The 12,073-nt window shown below is 32.5% G+C and overlaps 1 protein-coding gene across 3 annotated transcripts in view; it reads left to right on the forward strand.

Annotated features, from left to right (window-relative positions):
* LOC140441771 (probable chitinase 10) overlaps positions 1–12,073 on the forward strand; it is a 46,795-nt gene that overhangs the window by 20,999 nt on the left and 13,723 nt on the right. For 2 of the 3 annotated variants that reach the window (XM_072532683.1, XM_072532682.1), the window contains exons 5-6: positions 1,182–1,205; positions 6,588–6,608. In XM_072532683.1, coding sequence (XP_072388784.1) covers positions 1,182–1,205; positions 6,588–6,608 — 45 coding nt within the window. The remainder of the gene's footprint in view (positions 1–1,181; positions 1,206–6,587; positions 6,609–12,073) is intronic. The other variant, XM_072532684.1, reaches the window with a different exon arrangement.

The following is a 12,073-nucleotide window of genomic DNA, read 5'->3' on the forward strand; positions in this document are numbered from 1 at the left end:
TTCGGCAATTTCATACTCATGTAAAAATTGTTTATAAACAACAAGTGACCTGCATTTGAATGTTTGTGCATCAATTCTATGACAATTTTTTTTGAATGGTTTGTTCCGGCGGTAGTATCAAATTTACCAGCATAAACTTTTATATTTGGAACCAATCCGTTAAGTTCAGTAAGTACATACATTTATATACTAAATTTATGGCGCTTGTTTTTAATATTCATTCTAAAACAGAGACGACCACGCCATAAAACTACTGATTCATCAAGGTTGATTCTGAGAGATTTTTGTCAGGCTGATATATGTCATTCATTTTTTGATAAAAATAATTTAACAATGGACGAATTTTACACAGCTTGTCCTCTATAACTTCTCGTACCTCTAGATTCTTGGCAAAGTGCAGACACCCAAGAATGAACAAAAAACGGTCTCTACTCATATTTTCTAGGAAACGCTTTACAAAAATCACTATTAATTTTCCAATGATCTTGCGTTCTCTTGGTTTTCCATGTTCCCATTTGTAAGAGTAGCCCAAAAAATTTATGTAATTCTTTGGTAATGAGTGGTTTCCAATTTGTTAGTGTAGATCTTTCTGTAACACCCGATAGAAATAACTGCTCAGCATAGACATTCGTTTCTGTCACTATCAGCTCAAAAAATGTTTTATCCGCCAGAAGACAAAAGTAATCAAAAGGTGTTTTACTTTAAGATGGCCCTATCAACAAGCAGCAACATCTAATAAACTCAAATTGTTTAAGATAAATTAAGAATAAGATTGCTTCTTATTCGTACAATTAAATTTAATTACAATCATGTCATTCGTGCTACTTAAAAATTTTCATTAAATTAGTGCACTTCTTATCGTTTGTTTGATTATTTCATTATAGAGAAATCATATTACACTGAAATTAAGATAAATTCATTGCCGACCAATCAGGCATTATTATTGCTATGTCATTTTTCAAAACCCAATAAAAATTAATGTAATTGTTGTGTTTCTTAGACCATTTTGAAGCGTTTATTATATTGGTATATTGTACATTTTGATTTAAATAATATAATTTTTTCTATGTACAATCCAAAACTCATATTAATACTTTTTATAAAAATACCAAAAAATAATAATAAGAACTTGATTTTTTTAATTAGTTTTATAATTGTAACGTGATTTCTTTATTTTTTAGCATACGTAATACCTGAGGATGCTGGTAAGTACATTATGTAAAAGTTTTATTGCAAACATTGGTTATTTGTTTAAAATACTAGCTTTGTAAAATTACCTAGATAGTAATCTCTAGAACAATACAAAAATAAGCATTATTTTTTTTAGGTATTTAAGGTACTTTTTTTACGGAAATGTTTAAAACTTGTTTTATATTGGTGCAAATAAGATTAACAACGACTTTAGATTATTAGACATATTTATATGCTGTAAATTGTATCTAAACATGTCACTCTTATCTATTATATCTACTTGTACTACACTGAGGCCTAAATATTTTTTATGAATACTCTACTTCTACACACACACACACGCAGTGATCAACTCTCTCCCTTGGAACATGTGTATACCAATGTAAGAATGGGATCCACATGTCCGAAAATCAAACCGGTCACACTTCGCTATTCTAAGTGGTACCTATCTGACCTCCAGGCTTTTCCTCCACCCCTCCTCATCATGTGACTTACGTGAGGAGGCTTATGATCTGTAAGTTACTTAGAGTGCCCTGGGTAATTGGACACCCTCTGTTTTTAATGACTGTCGTTATGCCACCTAACTGTAGGGGTAGCCACATGTAGGCTTTTATTTACTTTACCAACTTTTCTAACTTTACGTCGGGACTTGAGTCCCTACAAAAAAAAGAAAAAAGAGCGTGTGTTTCGACCATAGAGCCACCAGCCTGAGCTGACGACTCTATGTCCGAAAAAAAGTGTGTGCTCGGCCACTCAGCCGCCGATTTGGCAAAATAAATTTTGTTATCCTCGCCGGCTGAGCATCCGAGTAGGGTCCGGCCACCAAGCCCATGTATGCCGCACATGACCTTAGTGCTCGAATTTCGCCAGTAGATCCGTTCATATGATCTGCCTTAAGGGCCTAGTCCGCAATGCGGTATATAGAAGGCCTGACGGGCCCCTTCTATATTTGACTATGTGAATTTACGTTGAGACGTTATAATGGCAATATCAAAAGTATCAAGAGTGAGTAATTTAACACTAAGTGGTTTAATGTCCTTATTAATAATATGTCCAATATTAAAGTTAATATTGTCCTTAAGTACCTAAAAAACCTAAAAACCTTAAAGAAAAGCGTACCCTCTCGCCAGAGTTTTTTTGGTGTGTTTTCTGATTGACTGCATTTTCCTTGTTCGTTCTCCTTGCAGCCATCTCGTTCTTTATTTACTCATTTGGGTTCTCCCTATATCCAGCTATCTGTTGTTTTGGTCTTCTGTGTACCGTCCTGATGTTTTCATTGTAGTTAGTAAGCTCTCTCAACATTCTGCTTGGGTGGTTTCTTAGTCCGTTGAATATTTCATATGCTCTCTCATCTAGCGTGCGTAGGATTCTCGTTTGTCCGGAGTCTCTGTATACATATCTCAAAGGTACGTACTTTGGTATCTTTAGTGCGTCTCTGACTATTTGATTTTGGGTGGTCTGTATCTTTTTCCTGTTTGTTTTATAGGTGTGTCCCCACGCAGCGGATGCATATGTTAGGACTGGCAGGATAATGCTATTCGCAAACCTGATTTTAGTTTTAAATCTCAGTTTGCTTTTTCTCCCAATAAGTGTTGAGAGCTGACTTTTCAACGCTTTGGCTTTGTATGTTTGCTGATTGATGTGCTCAGTAAACGTTAGCTTCTTATCTAGTAGTACCCCAAGGTATTTAGCCTGGTTATTCCAGTCTACTGGGGTGCTTCCAATTGTAATTTCTCGGTTTGGTACAATTTTTCTGTGACTAAACATTACAGCCTGTGTTTTGTCTGAGTTTAAGGCTATTTTCCATTTTATACACCATCTTTGGAATCTGTTCAGTGTTCTTTGCAGATGATTACTCTACTTCTATGTGAATAGCTATTGAATGGGCTTTAAACCCTACTGTATCGTAACTTTTGAGTCAAGCCTTCATCTTAACATGATTACTTTTTCCACTACGCTGCTTATACCTGCTTTCTAGACTTTCTTTGACCTGTACTAAGCTAGATATATTTTTTTTAAGTTTGCTTCTAATTATTTTTTATCCAATGAGAGGATAGGTAACAGATAATCATCTAAAACATATTGAATGAAGACTGATAAAACTTGGGTATTGCCTAGTACTTAGTACTTACAGTTGATCCTATCCTAGTTTTCACTAGATTAAGGAAAAATCCCAAACAAAAATAGCTCCTTCACTACTACAATATATTATAGAGGGAGCTAAGATTTGTACAAGCATTGGTTGTTGCAGTTTTTAAAAATAAATATTTATCTTATATCTAAAATATCCAATATTTACTGGCAGGTAATCTGACTAAAATACCAATTTTGGCAATATACCCCAAATATATGAGTCAGATTGAATGATTAGTTAAGTGAGAAGGATACCTGAAGTCTGTTTCACAAGAAATTATCCTGATTCCATTATATTGAAAATAAAGTATACTGTGTACTTTTAAAATTATTGCCTGAAGATTAGCAGTTATTTTAGCAACAAAACATAGAACAACCCGATTGAATTTGTCAAAGTTTTGTTTAAAATGGTTAAACATGACGTTTTTTACATGACAGAAATATTACACACATTTTTAGCTTATTGACTCTTCTGTCGATCCGGTGAAAAAAAAACTTATTTCGGAACTTCAAATCCCCGACGCTCGGAAAAAATTATTATATCTTAGTTAAATGTTGACCAATTTCGTTCTTTTTTTTATCTGAGTTATCGGAAACTTTTGTAAACTTTGACGGTATTTTTCTTGTTGGCGATTAAAACTGGATTGACTATTTTTTTTAATAACTTTTAATTATCTTTATTTTATATGGGATATATTTTTTATATTCTTTAAACATTTTTTTTTTAATATCTCATGACCATATTAGTAAACAGAAAACTATATGATATGAAAAATACCATGTATGTAGTAAATAAGTAAAGAAAATTAATGAGAGTGAATAATAAAGGTAATATGTAATGGCATGGCTCGCAAACAGGAAAACAAAAACAAAATAGCTTTATAGCAACAAAATAGGTCTTTATACATGCCGCTATGTTTGATTTTTCTGTATAATTTTATTCTATTAGATAAATCTTGTTATACAGAGTGGCCCAAAAGTCTGGAAAATTGCTAGTCATAATTTTACAAAATTTAAGGTACACCTATTTTGGGATACGGAAATTTCATATTTAATATTTGCAATGTTGCCAAATTTGCCGTTTCTCTTATATTGTTAGTAACTTTGTTTTTTTAAATTTATCACCCTGTATATTCAGTCATTATTGGAATCTTCTAATTAATAAGAGTTCAACCATATATAAAACTTATGATTTTGTTGAGTCTGGAACGTCATAAATACATAAAACGGTGCAAAATATGGAGATTTTAATAAATTTAAATATTTAAATGTAGAATGCTGTGATTTTGACATTTGTTCATCATTTACATTATTAACTAAAACTGACAGTAGCTGTGTTTCGAAAAGTTCTGCAAAATAAATTGCTTCTCTAAAATGGCTCTTGACGAAAAAGAACGAATTACTATTCTAATGATGAGAGGGTACGGTGACAGGAAAAGATCTTATTGTAAAGAACCCAACTTGTTCAATGGTACTTTCCCAACCCGTTATCCTATTCATAAGGCAATTGTAAAGCGATTTGAGGAGTCTGGAGAAGGAAATTTAACGTCAGATAGTTACGAAATTCAATTTACTTTCGTAAAATTCAAGAAGATACTGACTTGTTCAGAGTTCGATCTTCAACTTAGACTAAGGTTTACTAAGTGCTACGTGTGGTCAGTACTGCTATATAGCGTAGAGGGCTGACACTCAAAACGAGGGATATAAACAGATTAGAAGCTTTCGAATTGTGGCTCTATCGCCGTATCCTAAAAATACCATGGACAGCGAAAATCACAAATATAGATGTCCTTAAAAGAATAAACCAAGAACGCCAAATTTTTGGAAACCATCAAGAAAAGGAAAACGGCATATCTAGGTCACATCATGCGAAATGGAAAATACCAGTTCCTCCAACTTATAATCGAGGGTAAATTGAAGGCAAGAGAGGAATAGGACGCAAGAAAATGTCCTGGCTCCGAAACATAAGGCAATGGACAGGGATTAACGACATACAATCTCTGATACATATTGCAAGAAATAGAGAATTAATGGAAAATGTGATCGCTGATATCCATTAGTGGATTTGCATCTGGAGAAGAAGAAGTTACGAAATGTTACTTAAAAATAAAATTGTACCTACTCTGAGAAACTTATTTGGGGCAATTTTAATCAGATATGGTTTTAACAAGACGGAGCTCCAACTCATTTTGGTGTAAATATTCGGCGATATTTAGATGGGATATTTCCCGGACGATGGATTGGTAGATGAGTTAGAATTAAATGGCCTTCACGTTCACCTGATTTCAATCCTAAAGGTTATTATTATTGGGGATACTTGAAAAATTCAGTTTACAAAACTAAACCAGCAAGTCTTGCAAAGCTAAGACAACGAATTATCGATAAATTTTGTATAATATATAGACAATCATGTAAAAATGTGGTAGACACATTCTACCATCGATTAGAGTACTGTCACCTTACAAATTGAGCACATTTTGAACACTTGATAAAGTAACCATTATGTTAAAAAATGTTTTAACTTATCAGTTGTTACGTTTTAATATAGTTAGAAATAATTAGTATTAAAAAATTTATTGAGACAATTAGGCGTTGCCAGACTTCTGTTTTACGTATTATAGACCTTCCAGACTACATAAAATCATAAGTGTTACATACCGTTAAACTTGTATTGAATAGGAGATTTCAATAATGACTAAATATACAGGGTCATGTATTGGAAAAACTAAAGTTACTAATAACATAAGAGAAACGGCAAATCTGGCAACATTAAAAATATCAACTATGGAATCTCCGTTTCCATAGTTAAAAAGATACATGTCTTGAGCTCCTTTGACATGTGGCAATGATATGACATATCGCGTGGTCTTGTATGTTAGGTCGTTAAGGAACTAAAAGCTAATGGTCTTTTTGACAATTTACTCTTTGACCCCAACTCTTTATTTATTTCTTGATTTACCCACTTTCCACCAGCCCCCAAAACATCAGGATCCAACCACCCGTTCTCGAGCTGAACGATGTCAAAGTGGAAGTGAAGGGGGGTAGCCCAACTTCTGCAGACTCTACTACAAATTAAACAAATTAAGCAAACTCCACTTCTCTTTGTTGCAGAAAACACTCTTCTACAATTTTAGAAATATTGTAAATGTCAATTATTAAATAATGAAATAGCAGCCTCTCAATAAATACTTAATACTCAATAATTTTTTTTTATGTGTTTATATTATAATACCACATTTAAACAATTTTTTAATTTTTTTCAGAAACGGAAGTACCAACTTCAGGTAAATATATTTTTTAATGACTGTTTTAATTAAAACGAATAAATAGGTATCAAAATATATTTTTCTGGTTTCATCAGCTGTGTGACATTTAGGTGTTCAAGGTAACTTAATTATTTCTTTCTATCTGAGCTCGCATTGGGAGCTATTTATTTATTATCATCAACTTGGTATTTGCCTAGTGAGCACTTCTCTCCCACTATATGTATTATGTTCAATATTCTTGTAGTATTTTTTTAACTGTCCTCTATTAACGAAGCATTAAGTTGACTAATGTCTAGAGCCTGACCCACTACTCTGAGCCGCGTAATGTAGGTTGCCTATTATGAATTTGAATCGGGGAAATTACCATCGAGCAATACTGACAGACTTACGCATGACGTCCGACATCGGATAATCATTTTTGACTAAAATAGATGTTAATCATTATTTTTCTTTCAAAACGAATTGTCATTACAACAAGCAATTTTAGTTCTATCATATAATGATTTAATGACTCCCTTTTAAACATTTATGTTGTGATTTGATTTATAATTTAGATATATGTTCATATGTGTTGGTTTTTGTATACATGAGTCCCATATCCACTATTTTCCTTTGAGATTAAAACATCCAGAAAAGGCAACGATTTATTTTATTTCTTTTCCATTGTAAGTTTTATTGACTCCTCTTTTTTATCTTTTATTTATATTAATCAGAAGTGTGTCCAACAGATCATCTACATATTTCCAACGTATTGTGGGCTTTAAATTTTGATTAGGAATATTTGTTTTGAAATCTTCCGTCAATATATTAGCTAATAATGGATTTAAAGCACAGCCTAAAAATTTTGTTTATAGAAATCATTGTTTAGATGAAAATAAGTGTTGTCAGTAGATAATGTCAACAGTTCCGTTATAGCTGACACATTTAATTTGGTTCTAGTTGTTAATCTATCATTTTGTAATTTGGTCCTAAATTGTTTTCAAAGTTTCATCTAATGGTACATTTATATATAGACTATTTATTTATATAAAAACTTACTTAGAAAATATTACACATTATACAAATCAATGTACCAAATTATATTAACATTTAAAAAATAAAAATAATTTTAATGAAATTTGTGATTTTTTTTCTATCTAATCGTTGTTTTATTTAAGTTAAGCATAGCCCCAACTATACAGATCCTTTTTTATAGTAATAACTTCAGTTTGTTTTTGAATAATACATCTACAAAAAAGGTGCTACATATTTGATTCATTCATGCCTTGTAATGTGCTTTTTTTGGCTTGCTTAAAAACGTTTTAGAGACCTTTTCTTTGTAATATCAATAAATGAATAATTTCTCCGTTTCGAAATACATTATTCAGCACAGTTATATAAAAATTATTTATTAAATGATGGTTAGTTCCTCGAAAAGCTCTTACTTTTAATATTTTTTGTTGCGTATATGAACATAGGTATATCTAAATTATAAATCAAATCCCAACATAAATGTTAAAAAGGGAGTCATTAAATCATTATATGATAGAACTAAAATTGCCTGTTCTAATGACAATCCGTTTTTAGAAGAGAAATAATTATTATAACATCTATTTGAGTAAAAAATGATTATCCGATGTCGGACGTCATGCATGCGTAAGTCAGTAATTTTCCCGATTTTAATTCATAATAGGCAACCCACATTACGCGGCTCAGAGTAGTGGGTCAGGCTCTAGACATTAGTTTAAGTTGCAATTTTGAATATTATCTAGAAGAGTTTAAAAAATCTTTAATCTACAAAGAATTCCCGTTTATACAGAGTTTAACAAAAAGATAGGTTATAAAATAAATCAAGTCTTCTGCGACCAAAAATAGTTCGATTGAATCTAACTTGCCTTAGTACAAATGTACATATAAAAAAAGTTACAGCCTTTTGAAGTTACAAAATGAAAATCGATTTTGTTTTATTATATCAATAACTATTACAAATTTTATATTGAATATGAACATGCGGCTTTCTTGTGACAGGAACATCTAAAAAAAACCGTGAAATTTGTACAGCCCATCAAAATTTTATGCGGTTTTGTTCCTTTAACTTCCCATCCACAAATGTTTGTATACGTTCCAATTAAACTATTATTGTGGTACCATTAGTTATACACAATGTTTTTAAAACTTTTTTGCCTCCTAGTACTTTTTCAATAAGCCAATTTTTATCGAGATGTGGGTTCTTTTTTAATATGTTTCAAAATTTTTAAGTACCTAACAAAATGTAAAATATAAATAAATTTTAATATAATTACCAAGTCTCTATAATCTTACTTCCTCTCCTCAATCGTTTTTGCTTCGTTAGGATGTAGCGTCATGTTATTTGTTGGACTATTTTTGTCCAATTATCTCTCTCCTGTGCGTGTTGTTTTGCTTCGGAGAATGAGTCATCTCCTTTATTTGGTCCGACCATCGTACTGGAATCTTCCTCTGGAACTTTGATCCGCTACGTTACCTTCTATCATTCGCTCCATGCCTTCTCTTCTTCTAGTTATATTAACTCTTATATTAGCAGTATTATTTACATATAGTTTTTGTAATAAATAGATTAGGTATTCTGGCGTACGCATTCCTCTAAGTATATGCCACATTTTATCCCATCGAAGGCCTTGGAATAGTCAACAAAACATAAATATGTTTCTATGTTACTCTCGAAATTTTTCCATAATTTGACGAAAATTAAGAATATGTTCTCTTGTTCCTCTACCTGGAACGAATCGGCATTGTTCTTGGGGAATTTGTGGTAAGAAAATTGATCTTAGTCTTTCATTGAGGTTTGTTAGAAGTATTTTGCTCGCGTGTGATATCAATTCGATATCAATCATTTCGAAATGTGGTGTTATAGGCGCATCTTACGTATATCCTGGGTTGACAGAGTTACTAATGTGGAGGTCCTGCGTAGAATGGGGAAAGAATGTGAAATTCTCATGACCGTCAAAACTAAAAAGTTGGAATATCTAGGTCATGTAATGGGAAATCAAGAACGTTACGGCCTTCTCCAGCTGATTCTCCAAGTTGAAAGTAAATGGTAAGAGAGGACCGGGAAGAAGACGCATTTCCTGGCTTCAAAATTTGCGAAAGTGGTATAACACGACTACCACTGAACTGTTCCGCGCTGCAATAAGCAAAGTGAAGATAGCCGTGATGATCGCCAACGTCCGGAACGGATAGGCACTTTAAGAAGAAGAAGTGATATCAATGCTACTGTACGGTAATTACTGCAATCTGTCGGTTAACCTCTTTTATATATGGGAATAAACGTGAGTTTACTTCAGTCATTTGGCCACTTTCCGGTATTCCGGTATTCTCATTGCAAATTCTAAGCATTACTTCCGTCCCTAATTCTCCCATTTGTTTGAGTGTTTTAGCTGCTATTCCATCTTCTCCTTCTGCTTTTCTGAATTTTAGCTTTTTACTTGCCGCCTCAATTTCTGATTTCAATATTTGAGGTTCTTTTTCATAACTTGTTTCTCTGTATTGTCTGGGTCGTTGTCAGAGAATAGTATTTCGCAATATTGTTTCCACACCTCTGCGGTACCGTCTGGGTTTGTTATGGTATTTCCACTATTATCTTTGATGATCTGTGTCTGACTTCCATTTTCTTGAATACATATTGGACATCATTATAAAAAGGAAAATGAAATATTTTGGAAAATCATTGGCTTCTAACTGAGAAGATTTGCAGCTTTCATGATTCTATTCCTTAGTTGTTGTTCGTTCATAATTGGTACGGAATATACATAGTCTTTCATACAACCCCAGACGGAAAAGTCAATTGGGTTAAGATCTGCACCTCTGGGTGGCCAAGAAATAGGCGCCTCAGAGCTCCTTTCAATCTAAAGTTTAGGAAACTAATCGAAAAGATATTCTCTTATTATATCATGATAATTCGCTGTAGCGCCATCGTGTAAAAACCACATATTTTTCCTGACTGCGAGATTGACCTGGTCTAAATAATCTGATAATACGTTTTGTAGAAAGTTTAAATAATTTTCACTTTTTAAATTGTCATTGGAAGAAATACTGGCCCTATTAGATTCCACAATTCCTGCCCAAACATTGACTTTAACTTTCTTTGGTGACGCAATTTTTTCGTGGGGTTTTTCTTCTGCCCAGATTTGCGTGCTAGGATGGAAGGTATCTTGATTCATAAAATAAAAACATGATCAATTAAATTGACATATTGTGTGTTTTCTGTTAAAAACCACTCGCAAAACCCCATTCTTTTAGAATAATCTTCATCCAGTAATTCTTGAACGGGTGTTAAGTGATAAGGATGAAACTGCTGTTCCTTGAATCTTCTCCAGATAATCATGTAAGAAACATCTAATTGAGCCTCTACTACTCTTTTACTACTATCAGGAATTTCTTCAATTGCTTCCAAAATCTTTTCATCGTTTGTTTCTACTTTTCATCAATCATTATTACCAACAAGTTCAGGTCGCAATGTGCCTGTCTCTTGTAAACGACGATCAATGGAAATAAATAATCGCCTGCCTAGTGTATTTTGATTGGGTAATTTGTCTGCATAATGCTTTACAGCTGTTGCACTATTCCCTTGGCATTCACCTGTAATTACCAAATTACCAATAATCATCTAAAACCTTAATTTAGCCTGCTTAAACTTACCCAGAATTAAATGCATATCTGCCATTTCTGAAAACGTGTACACCATTGTAATAGAAAATTTAGATTTCCTTAATAATCTTAAATGCACAATAATTGAAATAATTATTACTGATCATATGTATTGTTGATGCTACTATTTAATACATAGTTACCATAGCAACAACTGTTACACAGTCGACTAGAGAACTTTTAATACATAATAAAAAAAGTAGCCCCATCTCGATAAAAAATGGCTTATCGAAAAAGTACTAGTAGGCAAAAAAAGTTCTAAAACGTTGTGTTTAACTAATGGTACTGCAATAATAATTTAATTGAAACTTTTGGGGGGGTTTGAGGAAACAAACATTTATGGGGGTTTAAGGGAACAAAACCCCCATAAAAATTTTATGGGGTGTACAAACTTCACTGTTATTTTTTTTTAAGATATTTCTGCGATAAGATAGCCACATGTCATAAGATGCCACAATTTTCATTTTGAAACTTCAAAGGGCTGTAACTGATTTTATATGCACATTTGTACTAAGGTAAGCTAGGTTTAATCAAACTATTTTTGGTCCTAGAATACGCGATTTAATTTATGACCTACCTTTTTGTTACACTCCGTATATTTAGGCATTCATTAATCCTTAAAATTAAATAATTAAAAGATTTAAATCAAAATCGGTATTTAAAAAAATTTCCAGTTTATATGCTTTATTCCTAAGTTTTTGTTTATATTCAATCATCAAAGGGACAATTCAACTCCGTAGTAAAAGTATGGTCATATTTTACGTTTAAATTATGAGAATTTCAAACCCAAGTCATGTTAAAGTTCAATTTCTCCTGAA

Source organism: Diabrotica undecimpunctata, chromosome 5, assembly GCF_040954645.1.
Source record: "Diabrotica undecimpunctata isolate CICGRU chromosome 5, icDiaUnde3, whole genome shotgun sequence".
Lineage (NCBI taxonomy): Eukaryota > Metazoa > Arthropoda > Insecta > Coleoptera > Chrysomelidae > Diabrotica > Diabrotica undecimpunctata.